Source organism: Coregonus clupeaformis, chromosome 38 (assembly GCF_020615455.1).
Source record: "Coregonus clupeaformis isolate EN_2021a chromosome 38, ASM2061545v1, whole genome shotgun sequence".
Lineage (NCBI taxonomy): Eukaryota > Metazoa > Chordata > Actinopteri > Salmoniformes > Salmonidae > Coregonus > Coregonus clupeaformis.
In genome coordinates, this window is record NC_059229.1 from 1,514,601 (window position 1) to 1,533,787 (window position 19,187).

The following is a 19,187-nucleotide window of genomic DNA, read 5'->3' on the forward strand; positions in this document are numbered from 1 at the left end:
ACATGTTGCGGTTTTAAAGTAAGTTAGCTGCAATTCTACACATTTTGCAATAGGGTGGAGAGAAATGTTTACAGTTCTTAATGTGATATCTGAGTGAGAATTACTAACTGTCTTGTTTTGTACGCTTTGTACAAAATAATAAAATGCAGGACGACAGGATATTTATAAACGTAGCTCTTTATTAACTAGCTATAACGTGCATGTCCATGTGTCTCTGGCCATGATCATCTTAGAATGACCTCACCACCTGGGTGGTCTTAACCAATCATTGCACAGTATGATGCATCCAATTACAATTCAGTATGGTGACACATATGAATATTACATCCCCCTTCTTTTAAAAAAAGAAAAAATATGTGGAACAATAAAGCGTTTCTTTTGAATATATGCTCTGTAGTTTGAACTCGAGGTAAGTAACCATTTAAACTGCACCAACTGCATCAACATAACAGACAAACAATGATTCAGCATATTGTTATTTTTAGAACAAATATTTCTCAGCAACTCAGCTTTTCACTGTAGCAATGACATCTCAACATATCAAACAAATACAATACCAAAGCATTTCAAGTTAACTTTCAATAACAAGTTTACAGTCTGGAAACTCTTTTAGGGCAGCGATCCGCCTACACCCTTTGACATTTCACAGGTCTAGGACAGCTCTAGGCTTGACCTCTCTTCCTGACCTTGTGTGATATGAAGCTGAGCATGCTTCTGTGTCAGTCAACAGTTCTTGTGGTGTTGCAGGTAAGTATGGTGTATGTTGTGTTGTGTCTGTGTTTAGTCCATCCCGTTCTCTTTCAGGGGAACAGTTCATCTCGTCAGTGTGTTGTTCTTTTGTGTTCAGTAGGTGACGACGATTGCGGCGGTACACCGCTCCTTCTGCGGTGCGAACGTGATATGAACGTTCAGTGTCAGCTGGTTGGATGACGACTGCTGGCTTCCAGTAGCCATGCTCCTGGATTCTAACTGACTCTCCGTCGTTCAGTGGTGGCAGTGGTCTGGCGGACCTGTCGTAGTATCGCTTTTGCTGTTGCTGTCTCTGTGCACGTTTTGCATGCACTTCCTTGTAGCTGACGACCTCAGGTTGCAGCTGCTGGTTGGTGCTGGGGAGGATTGAGCGAAGTCTGCGGCTCATCAACAGCTGGGCTGGTGATTTGAAGTTGTCAACTGGAGTGTTGCGGTATTCAAGGAGACTGAGGTAGGGGTCTCTCTTGTCTGCTTTTGCTTTGTCCATGAGTGATTTAGCGATCTGCACAGATTTTTCAGCAAGGCCATTACTTTGAGGGTAATGTGGGCTTGTGGTGACGTGTGTGAACTCCCATGCTTTTGTGAAGGATTCAAACTCATTTGATTTGTAACAGGGCCCATTGTCAGATATTAAAGTCTCTACAATGCCATGCCTGGCAAAGGCTGCTTTCAGCTTGTGTATCACAGCTGCAGATGTGGTGCTGTGAAGCTTGTCGAGTTCGAAGTATCTGCTGTAGTAGTCCACTGTTATAATGTAGTCCTCGTTGTTCCACGTGAACAGATCGGTTGCCCACGACCTGCCAGGGTCGGTCTGGGATACGGTGAGGTAACATTGGCTCTTTGGTGTTCGAGGGCGTCGTTCAAGACAGGTGGGGCATTTACCAACCATGTCCTCTATTTGTTTGCACATTCCGGGCCAAAACAAAATGTCCCGTGCTCTCTGTTTGCACTTTTCCATGCCCATGTGTCCAGCATGGATCTTTGTCAAAATCTCTTCTCTGAGACTGGTAGGAATGATGATTTTCTCTCCTTTGAAAATGATTCCGTTGATCTGTGATAGTTCGTCACGATGGTTCCAGAACTCTGAGACGCTCTGAGGGCATTTTCTCCTCTCCTCAGGCCATCCTGACTGTATGACTTTCCTCAGCTGTGTGAGTTGTGTGTCTTTTTCTGTTTCTGCTCGGATCTCCTTCAGTTTTGTGTCACTAACTGGTAAGTTGCTGTACACAGTGTGCACCTGCATGTCCATGCCTTCACTGAGGCTGCTGTCCTTGTAGGTAAGAAACTTCCTGGAGAGTGTGTCTGCGACAGGGATGTCTTTGCCTGGACGGTGAGTGATTGTGAAGTCGTATTTTTGTAGTTGAAGGATCATTCTCTGTAGCCTTGGCGGGGCTGCGGCTAACGGTTTCCTCATGATTGACTCGAGGGGCTTGTGGTCTGATTCCACAATGACTTGTCGTCCATAGACATACTGATGGAAACGCTTACATCCGAACAGAATGGCGTACAGCTCCTTTTCGATTTGAGCGTAGTTGATTTCACAGTCTGTGAGAGATTTGGAAGCGTAGCCGATGGGTTTTCCTTCTTGCAGTAGCACTGCCCCTAGTCCATACTTTGACGCGTCCACCTGGAGTCTGAGCTCTTTGTTGGGGTCGTAGTAGGCAAGGATTGGTCCTGGTTCTCTCGTGATCAAGTCTTTCACTTTCTGGAAAGCGATGTCGTGTTGGTTGTCCCAGAGGAACTCACTGGACTGCTTTAGCAGCTGACGCAGGGGTGCATTAGCATTGGAGAGGCTGGGTGCGAACTTGGCTAAGTAGTTGACCATGCCAAGCACTGTTTCCAGCTCTGCGCGGTTCTTTGGTGGCTCCATTTCCTTTATGGCTGAGATCTTCTGCGGATCTGGCTTGATTCCATTCGCTGTGAGAAGATGCCCGAAGTAGCTGACCTCTGTAGCGCCGACTGTGCTCTTCTCGGGGTTGAGCCGGACTCCTCTCTCGCGGGACCTTTGCAGCATCGCGCTGAGGTTTCTGTCGTGTTCCTCTTTGGTTCGACCATAGACAAGGATGTCGTCCACAATTGCCACGACTCCGTCGAGGCCTTCGTACACCTCGTCGATCTTTCGCTGAAACTCGTCTTGGGCTGAGATAATCCCAAAAGGCAGGCGACGGAACCTGTAGCGTCCAAACGGTGTGTTGAACGTTGTGAGCTTAGATGACTCTTCTGTGAGCTTGATAGCCCAGTAGCCTGATCTGGCGTCCATGACACTGAAGTAGCGTGCGCCCGCTAGCTTGTGTGTGATGCCATCTAGCGTCGGTAAGGGGGTAATGGGGGGCGTTTGATAGCCTTGTTCAAGTCTCTTGGGTCGAGACATACTCTGAGCTTGCCTGTCCGTGGTTTCTCCACCACCACTAACGCGTTGACCCAATCCGTCGGTTCTGTAACCTTGGTGACGATGTCAGATTGCTCCATGCTCTCCAACTCTTTCTTCAGACGGGCGCGGAGAGCAAGTGGAATCTTTCTCGGTGGGTAGATCACAGGGGTTGCGTCTGGGTTAAGGTGAATGGTACATTCTCCTGGGAATAGTCCTATTCCTGTAAAAACATCAGCAAACTCCTCCATGACATTCTCTATCTCTACTGGTGCTGTCACTGATAAAACTAGCTTGATAAGGTCCATGTCTAAACATGCTTTAAGACCTAGCACTGCAGGTGCTCGAGTGTCAACAACGTAAAAGTCCAACATCATGTCCCTTTCCTTGTATTTGCATTTGAGAGTGCATGTGCCTTTTACTGGGAGCTGTTCACCACCATAACCAGTCAGTCTGCGCGTGGTGGGCTGTAGCTCACACTCAGATGTCAAGCTTCTGTACTTACTCAGAGGAATAATGTTTACTTGTGCACCAGTGTCTAGTTTGAATTTTAGCTCTGTGCCTTGTCTTCCTATCTCAATGTCAGCAAAGGCTTGCTCTGTCTCTGATATCTGACTTTTCTGTGTCACTGAATCAATAAACAGTTCATCAGCATTTGACTCTTTGATTGACATTTCATCTTCACTCACTGTATGTACTGTTTTTCCACGGTAAACTCTGCACACTTTTGCAAAGTGATTCCATTTTCCACATTTAGTACACTGTTTGCCTTTAGCTGGGCAATTCCCCTGTTCGCCATGCACTTTGTATCCACAATATCCACATGTTTTGGGGGCGTTTGGAGTCTGTGTCGCTCTGTTTTGGAGTTCTGTCTGTCTCCGTTCTGAAACATGCTCTCTGGGCACTGGAGGTGTGCTTTGATGTCTGCCTGACTGCGTGCACTGCTTGTTCACGTGATGCGCTCATGCTGCCGCCTGAAATGGTTTTCATCTGAACCTGTGCTAGCTCGTGAGATCTGGCTATGTCGATAGCTTTGTCCAGCGTTAACTCTGATCCAACATTCAAAAGTTTCTCTCTCACTCGCGGTGATTGTATTCCAAATACAATACGGTCCCTGACCATCTCATCCTTGTTTGCATAATCACAGTCTTTCACAAGCAGACGCAGCTCAGTGACAAACTGTTCAAACGATTCACTAGCGCCTTGTACTTTCTCATGGAATTTGTACCTAGCGAAAATTGTATTGGTCTTTGGCAAAACATATGCTTCAAAACGATCGTAGTATGTTTTCAGTACCTTTGATTCAGCCTCGGTAAGTGTCCATGTGTTGTAAATGTCTCTCCCCTTTTTCACCGATCCAGAGGAGCAGGTAGCTGCACTTTTCCTCTTCTCCTCTTTCCTTCAGAGGACCCGTGAACATCAGCTCCACATGCTGTTTGAACTTACGCCATGCATCGGGTAGATTTGTAGACCCCCAATCCATTCGAGGTGAAGGAACTCCAGCAAAATCCATCTTTTAGTCCTTTTACTCTGACACCATGTCTTGTTTTGTACGCTTTGTACAAAATAATAAAATGCAGGACGACAGGATATTTATAAACGTAGCTCTTTATTAACTAGCTATAACGTGCATGTCCATGTGTCTCTGGCCATGATCATCTTAGAATGACCTCACCACCTGGGTGGTCTTAACCAATCATTGCACAGTATGATGCATCCAATTACAATTCAGTATGGTGACACATATGAATATTACACTAACAAAATCAATGGGGGCCCCCAGGTGGTAATTCGACCATGATTACTAGAAGTTTAGACAGCTGGCTGCTAGACTAATATACCCATCTAAAAACTGTTAGCTGACATGGGTTAATTGAGTGACTATCAATGACTGAAATAACAAGAGGAAATCTGCTAATGTGCAACCAAATTTCGAAATTGCACCTTGTGCATTCTATTATTCTAACTCGCAACAGTAAACAACAGACCCCATCTCTGGCCTAGTCAATACTGTTCTATTGAGCTCAACAGATGAGGCGGGGAAGCCGCACCAGATGACCAACCGACAGTGTAGCCTACCGGTTAGATAATCCTCGTGCAGGGCTTGTGTTTGCTATCTATGTGACTCTGCAGCGCTGTGTGTGTGTGTGTGTGTGTGTGTGTGTGTGTGTGTGTGTGTGTGTGTGTGTGCGTGCGTGTGTGTGTATGTGTGTGTGTGTGTGTGTGTGCGTGTGTCTGTTATCCGCTTACAGTGGCTCTCAACTCAAAGCCCCTGTCATCTTGCCACAGCTTGCGCTGCTGCTTGCTCATTCCCGATGTGCCAACTGGAGAGAGAAGAGAAGCGACGTTAGTTATTTGAACGTTAAGGGAAAAACGTTAGGAGAGCCATGTCGAGCCCAGGACAAAAAGTGGTGCTTATCACCGGTTGCTCCTCCGGGATCGGGCTGAGGATGGCGGTGATGCTCGCCAAGGACGAGAAACAGCGCTATCACGGTAAGAGAGTAACCCCCAGTACCTTCAGAGAGTATTCACACACCTTTACTTTTTCCACATTTTGTTGTGTTACAGCCTGAATTAAAAATGGATACAATTTAGATGTTTTTGTCACTGGCCTACACACAATATCCCATAGTGTCAAAGTGGAATTAGGTATTTTTAAATTGTTACAAATTAATACAAAATGAAAAGCTGAAATGTCTTAGGTCAATAAGTATTCAACCCCTTTGTTATGGCAAGCCTAAATAAACTCACGAGTAAAACTGTGCTTAACAAGTCACATAATAAGTTGCAAGGACTCACTCTGTGTGCAATAATAGTGTTTAAAATGATTTTGTAATGAATACCTCATTTCTGTACCCCACACATACAATTATCTGTAAGGTCCCTCAGTCAAGCAGTGAATTTCAAACACAGATTCAACCACAAAGACCAGGGAGGTTTTCCAATGCCTTGCGATGAAGGGTAAAGATGGGTAAAAAAAAAAAGCAGACATTGAATATCCCTTTGAGCATGTTGAAGTTATTAATTACACTTTGGATGGTGTATCAATACATCCAGTCACTACAAAGATACAGGCGTCGTTCCTAACTCAGTTGCCGGAGAGGAAAGGATTCCACCATGAGGTCAATGGTGACTTTAAAACAGAGTTTAATGGCTGTGATAGGAGAAAACTGAGGATGGATCAACAACATTGTAGTTACTCCACAATACTAACCTAATTTACAGAGTGAAAAGAAGGAAGCTTGTACAGAACAAAACAATTCCAAAACATGCATCCTGTTTGCAACAAGGCACTAAAGTAATACTGCAAAAAATGTGGCAAAGCAATTAACTTTTTTTCCAGAATGCAAAGTGTTTTGTTTGGGGCAAATCCAATATAACACATTACTGAGTACCACTCGCCATATTTTCAAGCATAGTGGTGTCTGCATCATGTCATGGGTATGCTTGTAATCGTTAAGGACTGGGGAGTTTTTCAGGATAAAAAATAAATTTAATGGAGCTAAGCACAGGCAAAATCCTAGAGGAAAACCTGGTTCAGTCTGCTTTCCACCAGATACTGGGAGATGAATTCACCTTTCAGCGGGACAATAACCTAAAACACAAGGCCAAATATACACTGGATTTGCTTACCAAGAAGGCAGTGAATGATCCTGAGTGACTGAATTACAGTTTTGACTTAAATCTACTTAAAAATCTATGGCAAGACCTGAAAATGGTTGTCTAGCAATGATTATAAACCAATTTGACAGCACTTGAATAATTTTGAAAATAATAATGAGCAAAGGTTGTACAATCCAGGATTGGAAAGCTCTTAGAGACTTACCCAGAAAGACTCACAACTGTAATCGCTGCCAAAGATGCTTCTACAAAGTATTCACTCAGGGGTGAGAATACTTATGTAAATTACAGTGGGGAGAACAAGTATTTGATACACTGCCGATTTTGCAGGTTTTCCTACTTACAAAGCATGTGGAGGTCTGTAATTTTTTTCATAGGTACACTTCAACTGCGAGAGACGGAATCTAAAACAAAAATCCAGAAAATCACATTGTATGATTTTTAAGTAATTAATTTGCATTTTATTGCATGACATAAGTATTTGATACATCAGAAAAGCAGAACTTAATATTTGGTACAGAAACCTTTGTTTGCAATTACAGAGATCATACGTTTCCTGTAGGTCTTGACCAGGTTTGCACACACTGCAGCAGGGATTTTGGCCCACTCCTCCATACAGACCTTCTCCAGATCCTTCAGGTTTCGGGGCTGTCGCTGGGCAATACAGACTTTCAGCTCCCTCCAAAGATTTTCTATTGGGTTCAGGTCTGGAGACTGGCTAGGCCACTCCAGGACCTTGAGATGCTTCTTACGGAGCCACTCCTTAGTTGCCCTGGCTGTGTGTTTCAGGTCGTTGTCATGCTGGAAGACCCAGCCACGACCCATCTTCAATGCTCTTACTGAAGGGAGGAGGTTGTTGGCCAAGATCTCGCGACACATGGCCCCATCCATCCTCCCCTCAATACGGTGCAGTCGTCCTGTCCCCTTTGCAGAAAAGCATCCCCAAAGAATGATGTTTCCACCTCCATGCTTCACGGTTGGGATGGTGTTCTTGGGGTTGTACTCATCCTTCTTCTTCCTCCAAACACGGCGAGTGGAGTTTAGACCAAAAAGCTATATTTTTGTCTCATCAGACCACATGACCTTCTCCCATTCCTCCTCTTGATCATCCAGATGGTCATTGGCAAACTTCAGATGGGCCTGGACATGCGCTGGCTTGAGCAGGGGGACCTTGCGTGCGCTGCAGGATTTTAATCCATGACGGCGTAGTGTGTTACTAATGGTTTTCTTTGAGACTGTGGTCCCAGCTCTCTTCAGGTCATTGACCATGTCCTGCCGTGTAGTTCTGGGCTGATCCTGATCATTGATGCCCCACGAGGTGAGATCTTGCATGGAGCCCCAGACCGAGGGTGATTGACCGTCATCTTGAACTTCTTCCATTTTCTAATAATTGCGCCAACAGTTGTTGCCTTCTCACCAAGCTGCTTGCCTATTGTCCTGTAGCCCATCCCAGCCTTGTGCAGGTCTACAATTTTATCCCTGATGTCCTTACACGGCTCTCTGGTCTTGGCCATTGTGGAGAGGTTGGAGTCTGTTTGATTGAGTGTGTGGACAGGTGTCTTTTATACAGGTACCAAGTTCAAACAGGTGCAGTTAATACAGGTAATGAGTGGAGAACAGGAGGGCTTCTTAAAGAAAAACTAACAGGTCTGTGAAAGCCGGAATTCTTACTGGTTGGTAGGTGATCAAATACTTATGTCATGCAATAAAATGCAAATTAATTACTTAAAAATCATACAATGTGATTTTCTGGATTTTTCTTTTAGATTCCGTCTCTCACAGTTGAAGTGCACCTATGATAAAAATTACAGACCTCTACATGCTTTGTAAGTAGGAAATCCTGTAAAATCGGCAGTGTATCAAACACTTGTTCTCCCCACTGTAGATGTTTCTATATTTCATTTTCAATAAATATGCAACATTTTCTCAAAACATGTTTTCACTTTGTGATTGTGGCGTATTGTGTGTAGACGGCTGAGCAAAAAATAACAACAATTGAATCCATTTTGAATTCAGCCTGTAACACAACAAAATGTGGAATAAATCAAGGGGTATGAATACTTTCCCAAGGCACTGGATGTGTGAGACATAAAGTCTGTATGTGTGTGTGTGTGTGTATGTGTGTGTGTGTGTGTGTGTGTGTGTGTGTGTGTGTGTGTGTGTGTGTGTGTGTGTATGTGTGTGTGTGTGTGTGTGTGTGTGTGTGTGTGTGTGTGTGGTGTACCTCAGCCTAATGGTGATGACAGTAGGTTATGTCCAAACAGTCAGATATATTGAATTATAAAAACCTGTAGTTTATGATCTCTATATAAAAAAAAAACATGATTTATGGTCTAAAGTAGTGCACTATGTAGGGAATAGGGTGCCATTTGATACTTACACAGCAGGTTTCAACACTTACACAGCAGGTTTCAACACTTACACAGCAGGTTTCAACACTTACACAGCAGGTTTCAACACTTACACAGCAGGGTTACATGATTGTCCGTGTATGTAAGTGTTTTTGTAACAATAACTCTAACTGTTACGCAAACTGTAAGCGTAGCTGTAACTATATACGTGTAACTGTCTGTAAGTGGCTGTGTGTGGAAATACCACTTATACACAACAAATATCACCTACATAGGAGGATATACCACTGATACACAACAAATATCACCTACATAGGAGGATATACCACTGATACACAACAAATATCACCTACATAGGAGGATATACCACTGATACACAACAAATATCACCTACATAGCAGGATATACCACTGATACACAACGTACATCACTTACATAGCAGGTTATACCACTGGTACTCATAGGAGAGAACAGTTACATAGCAGGTTAAACCACTGACACACATAGGAGAGAACACTTACATAGCAGGTTATAACACACAGCACGGTTACATGATTGTCTGTCTGCTATGCAAAGCCCTGTGTACGTCAGAGTGTGTATGTTTCTTACACGTCATGGTTATTCTGTCTCCTCCCTGCTTAACCTAAAGACTAATCAGTAAGAGTAGGACCATTACCACTGCTCTCTGTGTCATAATGCCTGGCGGACAATACCTAAACCTCCAGGAGGGGCCCTGGCTAGGCCGCTTACTGCCCCACTTAGTGGCCTAGCCAGTCTCCAGACCTTAATCCCATAGAAAATCTGTGGAGGGAGCTGAAGGTTCGAGTTGCCAAACGTCAGCCTCGAAACCTTAATGACTTGGAGAAGATCTGCAAAGAGGAGTGGGACAAAATCCCTCCTGAGATGTGTGCAAACCTGGTGGCCAACTACAAGAAACGTCTGACCTCTGATTGCCAACAAGGGTTTTGCCACTAAGTCATGTTTTGCAGAGGGGTCAAATACTTATTTCCCTCATTAAAATGCAAATCAATTTATAACATTTTTGACATGCGTTTTTCTGGATTTTGTTGTTGTTATTCTGTCTCTCACTGTTCAAATAAACCTACCATTAAAATGATAGACTGATCATGTCTTTGTCAGTGGGTAAACGTTCAAAATCAGCAGGGGATCAAATACTTTTTTCCCTCACTGTATATATTCTCAGAATGACAATTTCAACCCTCCTTTCTCTCCCTCACACAATTCCTTCTCTCTTTCTGCCTCTTGGTTCACGTCTCTCTCTCTGTCTCCCCCTCTCTCCCCCTCTCTCTCTCTCTCTCTCCTTCCTGTCTTGATTGTTGATGTTTGCATCCGCCCTTTCCTCTCCTCCTCTCCTTGACCTCTCAACATACACATTCCACACAGACACACAGTGTAATCTATGTTTACTCAATATCAGGTTTAATCCAGTGAACTCTGTTTGACCCTATTATCTCTCTCTCTCTCTCTCTCTCTCTCTCTCTCTCTCTCTCTCTCTCTCTCTCTCTCTCTCTCTCTCTCTCTCTCTCTCTCTCTCTCTCTCTCTCTCTCTCTCTCTCTCTCTCTCTCGCTCTCTCTTTACATCTCTCTCCCTCTCTCTCATCTCTCTCTCTGTACATCTATCTCCTCTCTCTCTCTTCTCTCTCTCTCTCTCTCTCTCTCTCTCTCTCGCTCTCTCTCTCTCGCTCCTCTCTCTCTCTCTCTCTCTCTCTCTCTCTCTCTCTCTCTCTCTCTCTCTCTCTCTCTCTCTCTCTCTCTCTCTCTCTCTCTCTCTCTCTCTCTCTCTCTCTCTCTCTCTGTGTACATCTCTCACTCTCCTCTCTCTCTCTGTGTGTGCATCTCTCTCTCCTCTTTCTCTCTCTGGACATATCTCTCCTCCCTCTCCTCTCTCTCTCCATCCCTCTCTCCTCTCTCTCTCCCTCTCCTCTCCCTCCGCCTCCCTCACCGCCTCCCCCTCCCTCTCTCCTCCCCCCTCTCCCCATCTCTCCTCTCTCCCCCTTCCCCCCTCCCCCTCTCTCTCTCCTCTCTCCTCCCTCTCCCCCTCTCCCCCCCTCCCCCCTCTCTCCTCTCACTCCCCCCCTCACTCCCCACTCTCCTCCCTCTCCCCCCCTCTCTCCCCCCTCTCCCCCCTCTCCTCTCTCTCTGCAGTCATTGCCACCATGCGAGACCTGAAGCGTAAAGACAAGCTTGTGGAGGCAGCGGGTGATGCGTACGGGAAGACCCTCTCTCTAGCTGTGCTGGACGTGTGTACGGACGAGTCAGTCAAACAGTGTATCAACGGAATCAAGGACAGACATGTAGACGTACTCAGTAAGGAACACAGTCTATGGACTTATCTGAAGGGGTTATGTCCCAAATGGTACCCTAATCTCTACATACTCAGTAAGGAACAGCTTTGTTTTTCATGACGCAAGGCAACACTTCTGTCAAAATAAAAACACAATAACTAAGGAACACTTTTATGATTTGAAAATCTATAAACGTATCTGAAGGGGTACGTCCCAAATGGGTGCCATTTCCCTATAGAGTGCACTTATTTTGACCAGGGCGCATAGGCCCACAGGGCTCTGGTGAAAAGTAGGGCACTATGTAGGTATCAGGGTGCCATTTAGGACATTTTCAAGGTCTAAAAGACGATGTGTTGTTGTACGTTCTCAACTATAAAAACTCTTACACACATCTATCTTAACCTCCCTCAATCCTGACTTTAACCAATAGGGATAAACCATGCAAAACTGATCTTAGTTCAGATCATAGTAAATTGAGAGACTGGGGACGCCACAGTAAAACTGACCTCAGGTCAGGGGCCGTATGTATCAAGCGCCTACACTTTGGACTTTACCCCCCCGCCATTGTAGTGTTATTCATTGTGATCTAGAAAGCAAAACCGACCCTAGATCATCACTCCTTAGATGCTTGACGTATACCAGGGGTACTCAACTACTATTTGAGAAGGTCCGGTCACACACATTTTCTAGGTGGCAAAGGTCCGGAGGGATATTGTCATTTATCAGCCTTGTACAACTCTCAACAGCAGTAAGTTGAAAGCTCGACTGAGTTCCTAAAAAGTTGGGACCCGCGGTCCGTATTTACCCTTTTCTAGGTCCGCCAGTTGAGTTTGGCTGATATATACTATACAGGCCCTGGTCCAGTGGCGGCTCCTGAAAAAATTCTCAGGGGGGGCCATTTTTCTGATGATTTAGGTGACCTACACACATTTTAAAAAAGATATGTCCAGCAACAACATGAAGACAGGGGCAGCATATAAGTCAATACTGATATACACATTACTTGCTTCAAAAAGGCCTCATGGTTGAATTGGAAATATGTGCACCTGAGCAAGCAGGAGCTTTTGATAGAGGCTACTGAAAACATTGATGCAAGTTATTGGTAATAAGACATTTTTATAGACTTCCATATTCTGCCCTCTTGTATAGATTTGTGAAAATGAACAGTGATAGACATTTTGCCTGAAAACAGAATTTGAAAATAATTTCTAGAAAAGGTAAACACAGCTATCTGTATGGCTTTGTAAATATGAACAACCATATTCTGGCCAATTGTATAGATTTGTAAAAAAAAATTGTTTACTTTTTTTAAAATGAAAAATAACTATTTTAAACAACATCAACTGTGAACTGATTTGGGCGTGTGTGTGTTAAAGAGACAGACAGGGAGGGACAAAGAGAGAGAGAGGCTACATTACTTGTACTGAAACTGTTCTCTTCTCTCTTTCAATGCAGCAAAGCGGTCAATGACTTTCTCATTGAAATCAGGCATGCTGAGGACTAGTTTACTAGTTACTTTTTAGCTTGCTGCATGATCAAATTCAGCTGATGCGCATAGCAATGCACGTAATGGCCTTTCTTGAAATGCTCACGCACCTTTTGCCTTCTCTCGCCTCATCACACTGGCTCCATCGTAGCTTGCGCAATGAGTTTGACTTTCACGTCGTCGGCAAAAAGACCGTTCAGTCTCTCCAAAAGCACACTGGCGATTGAGACTGAGGTTGATTCCGAGATGGGAAGGAACTCAAAAAAGCGCTCCTGCACTTTGTGGTTGTCTCTTTGATGTGAACTTCTTTCAAAGAGACAATCGAGTTGCACTGAACGCTATAGCCATCTTGATAGTAGTACGTGAATTGATTGATGCTGCTACCCGCTCTTTTCTTAGTTACGTTCATGGTTATGTTACGTATGACGAAAGCGCGTAAGTGCAAGCCCTCAGAAACCCATAGAGATTGTATTGAAAGCTCTGATATTTGAAAAAAATAGATTTTACATTAGAGGCTATAAGAGACTTCTGGGCGATTTTCAACCTGACTGAAATCGCCCCAAAACGGGCGGGGCCATTTGAAGCACGACTTTAGCCTGATTGGACATTTAGTGGCAGATCAGAAGTCTAGATTAGAACACTGATAACTACTGTTGCCGTGATATAATTGATTAGAAAAAAAATCCCTTGCTTTTCCCGTTTGGCAGTGCGTCGCCCATATCGCCCTAATGAACACACTGCCCCTGCCCTGGTCATAGCTCAGTGTAGACAGACTGGGCTAATGGCTGGTTATAGCTCAGTGTAGACAGACTGGGCTAATACCTGGTTATAGACAGACTGGACTAATACTTTTGGTTCTACTGCCACCCTGTGGTGATGACAGGAACCCAACTGAAGACACTGGAGCGCTCTGATCACCCTTATGAACATGGCTGTCACGCTTTCCTTCTTCTTTCCCTATTTCTCCCTCTCTCTTCTCTCTCCCCCCTCCTTCTCCCTCCCCCTCTCTACCTCTTCTCTCTCTCCCCTCCTTCTCCCTCCCCCTCTCTACCTCTTCTCTCTAGCCCCACCTCCCTCCCCCCTCCACCTCTCCACCTCTTCTCTCTCTCCCCCCTCCTTCTCCCTCCCCCCTCTACCTCTTCTCTCTCTCCCCTCCTTCTCCCTCCCCCACTCGACCTCTTCTCTCTCTCCCCCCTCCTTCTCCCTTCCCCCACTCGACCTCTTCTCTCTCTCCCCCTCCCCCTCCACCTCTCCACCTCTTCTCTCTCTCCCCCTCCTTCTCCCTTCCCCCACTCGACCTCTTCTCTCTCCCCCCTCCCCCTCTCCATCTCTTCTCTCTCTCCCCCCCTCCTTCTCCCATCCACTCCCTCCCACCTCCTTCTCCCGTCCACTCCCTCCCACCTCTCCTCTCCCTCCTCCTCCCTCTCTCTCTAGTTAATAATGCAGGTATAGGGCTGGTGGGACCGGTGGAAAGCATCAGTATCGCTGAGATGAAGAGTGTGTTTGAGACCAACTTCTTCGGTGTGATCCGGATGATCAAGGAGGTGATGCCAGATATGAAGAAGAGGAGGGGAGGACACATCATAGTGGTCAGCAGTGTCATGGGACTACAGGGTACGGAACTATGCTTTACTGATTGATTGATTGGTTGATTGATTGATTGGCTGATATGAAAAAGATGAGGGGACACACATCATAGTGGTCCAGGCGATATGTGCCAAATTTGAGGTGATATGTTAACTTTTTCATAAAAGCATGAAACTCGGTACACTTGCACAGTTTGAGGCCTTGAACATTTTCAGATATGGAGGCATCGCCAAAACGCCTCCTAGCGGACATTTTTATATTATGCCATTGCCGGACAACGTATTTTTCTAAATATCTGCTGAACCAAACATAATAACACAGAAAAGGTGATGTCTACGTCTATGTTTTGATGGTGAAGGATTACAGTGGGTCCATGTGGTCCTCTGTAGCTCAATTGGTAGAGCATGGTGCTTGTAACGCCAGGGTAGTGGGTTCAATCCCCGGGTCCACCCATACGTAAAAATGTATGCACACATGCCTGTAAGTCGCTTTGGATAAATGCGTCTGCTAAATGGCATATTATATGTACAACATCATAAACTGTTCGGAATATGATATAATGGTGAAGAAATCCAATGAAATCGCTGTTTCATATAATATTATGTCTGTTGTTGATTTGAAAATGGGATGAAACCCTTTTAGTTTTTTTACATAATGGTTGTCAACAGATGTGATCGTAATAAAATAGTAAAATAGTATTCTCTCATCTCAGGCGTTGTGTTTAATGACGTGTATGCTGCCTCTAAGTTTGCCATGGAAGGGTTTTGTGAGTGTTTGGCTGTACAGCTGCTCAAGTTTAACGTCACGTGAGTTTCTCTAACACAACTACATTTCCCAAAATGAATTTCTTTATTTAATATATTTGTCAGGGACGGACCAATTAAAGCATACGATTAAAAACATGATCTCTCTTCTGTTCTTCTCCACCACCTTTTCTAACTCTGTCCCTCTCCCCCCTCCCCCCCTCTTCTTGTCTCTTTCCCTTCTCCCTCTTCCTCTCCTCTCCTTCCGTCCTCCCCCTCCTCTCCTCTCCCTCCTCTCCTTCCCTCCTCCCCCTCCTCTCCTCTCCCTCCTCCCCCTCCTCTCCTCTCCCTCCTCTCCTTCCCTCCTCCCCCTCCTCCCCTCTCCCTCCTCTCCTCTCCCTCCTCTCCCTCCTCTCCCTCCTCTCCTTCCCTCCTCCCCCTCCTCTCCCTCCTCTCCTCTCCCTCCTCTCCCCCCTCTCCTTCCCTCTGTCCCTCCTCTCCTTCCCTCCTTCCCTCCTCTCCTCTCCTTCCCTCCTCTCCTTCCCACCTCTCCTTCCCTCCTCTCCCTCCTCTCCTTCCCTCCTCTCCCTCCTCTCCTTCCTCCTCTCCTTCCCTCCTCTCCCTCCCCTCCTTCCCTCCTCCCGCTCCCCTCCTTCCCTCCTCTCCCTTCCTCCTCTCACTCCTTCCTATCCCTCCTCCCCCTCATCTCCTCTCCCTCCTCTCCTTCGCTCCTCCTCCTCCTCTCCTCTCCCTCCTCTCCTTCCTCTCCTTCCCTCCTCCCCCTCCTCTCCCCCCTCTCCTTCCCTCCTCTCCCTCCTCTCCTTCCCTCCTCCCCCTCCCCTCCTCTCCCTCCTCTCCCTTTCTCCTCTCCTTCCCTCCTCTCCCTCCCCTCCTTCCCTCCTCTCCCTTCCTCCTCTCACTCCTTCCTCTCCCTCCCCCTTCTCCCTCCTCTCCTCTCCCTCCTCTCCTTCCCTCCTTCCCCTCCTCTCCTTCCCTCCTGTCCCTCATCTCCTTCCTCTCCCTCCCTCCTCTCCCTCCCCTCCCTCCTCTCCTTCCCTCCTCTGCCTCCTCTCCTCTCCCTCCTCTCCCTCCTCTCATTCCCTCCTCTCCCTCCTCTCCTTCCCTACTCTCCCTACTCTCCCTCCTCTCCCTCGTCTCCCTTCCTCCTCTCACTCCTTCCTCTCCCTCCTCTCCCTCCTCTCCCTCCTCTCCGTCCTTCCTCCCCCACCTCTCCTCTCCCTCCTCTCCTTCCCTCCTGTCCCTCCTCTCCCTCCTCTCCCTCCTTCCCTCCTATCCCTCCCCTCCTCTCCCTCCTCTCCTGCCCTCCTCCCCCTCCTCTTCCTCCTCTCCTCTCCCTCCTCTCCCTCCTCTCCTTCCCTCCTCCCCCTCCTCTCCTCTTCCTCCTCTCCCTCCTCTCCTCTCCCTCCTCTCCCTCCTCTCCTTCCCTCCTCTCCCTCCTCTCCTCTCCCTCCTCTCCTTCCCTCCTCTCCCTCCTCTCCCTCCTCTCCTTTTCTCCTCTTCTCCTCTCCCTCCTCTCCTTCCCTCCTCCCGCTCCTCTCCTTCCCTCCTCCCCTCCTCTCCTTACCTCATCTCCCTCCCTCTGTCCCTCCTCTCCTTCCCTCCTTCCCTCCTCTCCTCTCCCTCCTCTCCTTCCCTCCTCTCCACTCCCTCCTCTCCTTCCCTCCTCTCCTTCCCTCCTCTCCTTCCTTTCTCTCCCTCCTCTCCTTCCTTTCTCTCCCTCCTCTCCTTCCCTCCTCTCCCTCCCTCCTCTTCCTTCTCTCCCTCCTCTCCCTTCCTCCTCTCCTTCCTCTCCCTCCCCTCAAGTATGTCTATGATAGAGCCAGGCCCGGTCCATACAGAGTTTGAATCTAAGATGATACAGGACGTCCGTCAGAAAGAGTTCCCTGGGGCCGATGCAGACACCGTCAACTACTTTAAAAACGTCTACCTGCCCTCCTCCGTCGACATCTTTGAGACGCTCGGACAGACCCCTGATGACATCGCCAGGGTTAGTCCACCTGTCTGTGTGTGGCATAGTCTATCGCTCTCTACTCTCTCTCTCTACTCTCTCCCTACTCTCTCTCTACTCTCTCCCTACTCTCTCTCTACTCTCTCTACTCTCTCCCTACTCTCTCTCTACTCTCTCCCTACTCTCTCTCTACTCTCTCCCTACTCTCTCTATATACTCTCTCCCTACTCTCTCTATATACTCTCTCCCTACTCTATCTCTACTCTCTCTATCTACTCTCTCTTCTCTATCTCTACTCTCTCTATCTACTCTCTCTACTCTCTATCTACTCTCTCCCTACTCTCTCTCCCTCTCTCCCGCTCCTCCACGGCACTAACTAGTGTATCTCCTGCTCCTCCAGTGCACTAACTAGTCTCTCTCCCTCTCTTCCAGTACACTAACTAGTCTCTCTCCCTCTCCTCCAGGGCACTAACTAGTCTCTCCCGCTCCTCCAGTACACTAACTAGTCTCTCTCCCGCTCCTACAGTGCACTAACTAGTCTCTCTCCCTCTCATCCAGTGCACTAACTAGTCTATCTCCCGCTCCTCCAGTACACTAACTAGTCTCTCTCCCACTCCTCCAGTACACTAACTAGTCTCTCTCCCGCTCCTACAGTGCACTAACTAGTCTCCCTCCCTCTCTTCCAATACACTAACTAGTCTCTCTCCCTCTCCTCCAGTGCACTAACTAGTCTCTCTCCCTCTCTTCCAATACACTAACTAGTCTCTCTCCCTCTCCTCCAGTACACTAACTAGTCTCTCTCCCTCTCCTCCAGTACACTAACTAGTCTCTCTCCCTCTCCTCCAGTACACTAACTAGTCTCTCTCCCTCTCCTGTAGTGCACTAAGAAGGTGATTGAGCAGGGTAGTTCTGCACGGTTCCGGAACCTTACCAACCCTCTGTACACGCCCATCGTGGCACTGAAGTACGCAGACGAGACGGGCGGCCTGTCGGTGCACGCCTTCTACCATATGTTGTTCAACCTGGGGCCCCTGATGCACGTTAGCATGAAGGCTATGCAGTACCTGACCTGTGGATGTCTACGCTCCAGGACCATCTCCCCTAACTAGACACGGACACACACACACAAACACACGCAGAGACACACACACACACTAGTATGCATTAACTGACCTGTGGATGTCTGCGCTCCAGGACCATCTCACCCAACACACACACACACACGGAGAGAGAGAGAGTCAAGACACACACTTGTAAAGACAGACAAATTCAAAACACCCCCTGCAGTTTTAAAGTGTTCCCCCATCTGTGAGCTGCCATACTTTTTACTGTTTGTTTTTATAGAAGCAGGACCTACAGAAGTTGAACTGTAACCTCTATGTCTGTCTAACATAGACTATGTATGTATAGATACTATCTTGTGTGTAATGTATGTCATTTTCAATAGAATGGATCGGCTCTATTTTCACATTAAAACCTCATTGTATCTTTCTAACTTCCTGAGAAGTCCCTGATTTATATTGGAACTAAAATATGACATTCCATTACTGTTGTCATCCTTGTTAATTATGGTTTTTTGGGGAATCATTCAAGATACCTGTTTTGGTCAATAAGATATAATATATTGTTATGATTATTCAACCTGAAAGAAAAACACCAGTGAAGTTGAGATGAATGCAATGTCTAGTCGCTCCGTTCAACCGCAAGATGGAACTATCGACCTGTAATCAATTAAAAACAGCTTGAGTAAAGAAGTTGCTTTCAGTGTGGAACCGTGATTAACTGCCAAAAGGGTCTTCAAGCCAATTCACATATGATCTGAGATGAAAACCTCCAAAACAACTGGGTAAAATATAATGTTATCCTATTCATAAAGAAAGATTATCAGATTAAATGAAGTTGCGCATCTAGCGCAGTCACGACGGTCTTGAGCACATATATATATATATTCTCGCGGTGACAGCGCAAATCTCGTTCTGTTAAACGAGGGCATACAACAACAACAA

At 46.4% G+C, this 19,187-nt stretch overlaps 1 protein-coding gene across 2 annotated transcripts; it reads left to right on the forward strand.

Moving 5' to 3' along the window:
• Positions 1 to 18,672, forward strand: LOC121532873 (retinol dehydrogenase 8-like). 2 transcript variants are annotated; one of them, XM_041838666.2, is made up of 7 exons: positions 1 to 18; positions 5,408 to 5,611; positions 11,257 to 11,418; positions 14,317 to 14,496; positions 15,182 to 15,275; positions 17,037 to 17,220; positions 18,060 to 18,672. In XM_041838666.2, exons 2-7 carry the CDS (start codon positions 5,506 to 5,508, stop codon positions 18,288 to 18,290), a joined length of 957 nt encoding a protein of 318 aa, XP_041694600.1. In that variant the 5' UTR covers positions 1 to 18; positions 5,408 to 5,505; the 3' UTR covers positions 18,291 to 18,672. The 2 variants fall into 2 exon arrangements, with proteins under 2 accessions (XP_041694600.1, XP_041694599.1); XM_041838665.2 differs by lacking the exon at positions 1 to 18 and having other exon boundaries at positions 5,369 to 5,611.
• Positions 18,673 to 19,187: the final 515 nt, after the last annotated feature.

Excerpts from the sequence above, each read along its gene's own strand:
- LOC121532873 (XM_041838666.2), top strand. The coding sequence starts at position 5,506 with ATGTCGAGCCCAGGACAAAAAGTGGTGCTTATCACCGGTTGCTCCTCC. Across the intron at positions 11,419-14,316 it reads CAGACATGTAGACGTACTCA|TTAATAATGCAGGTATAGGG; the intron begins GTAAGGAACACA and ends CTCTCTCTCTAG. Across the intron at positions 17,221-18,059 it reads CCCCTGATGACATCGCCAGG|TGCACTAAGAAGGTGATTGA; the intron begins GTTAGTCCACCT and ends CCTCTCCTGTAG.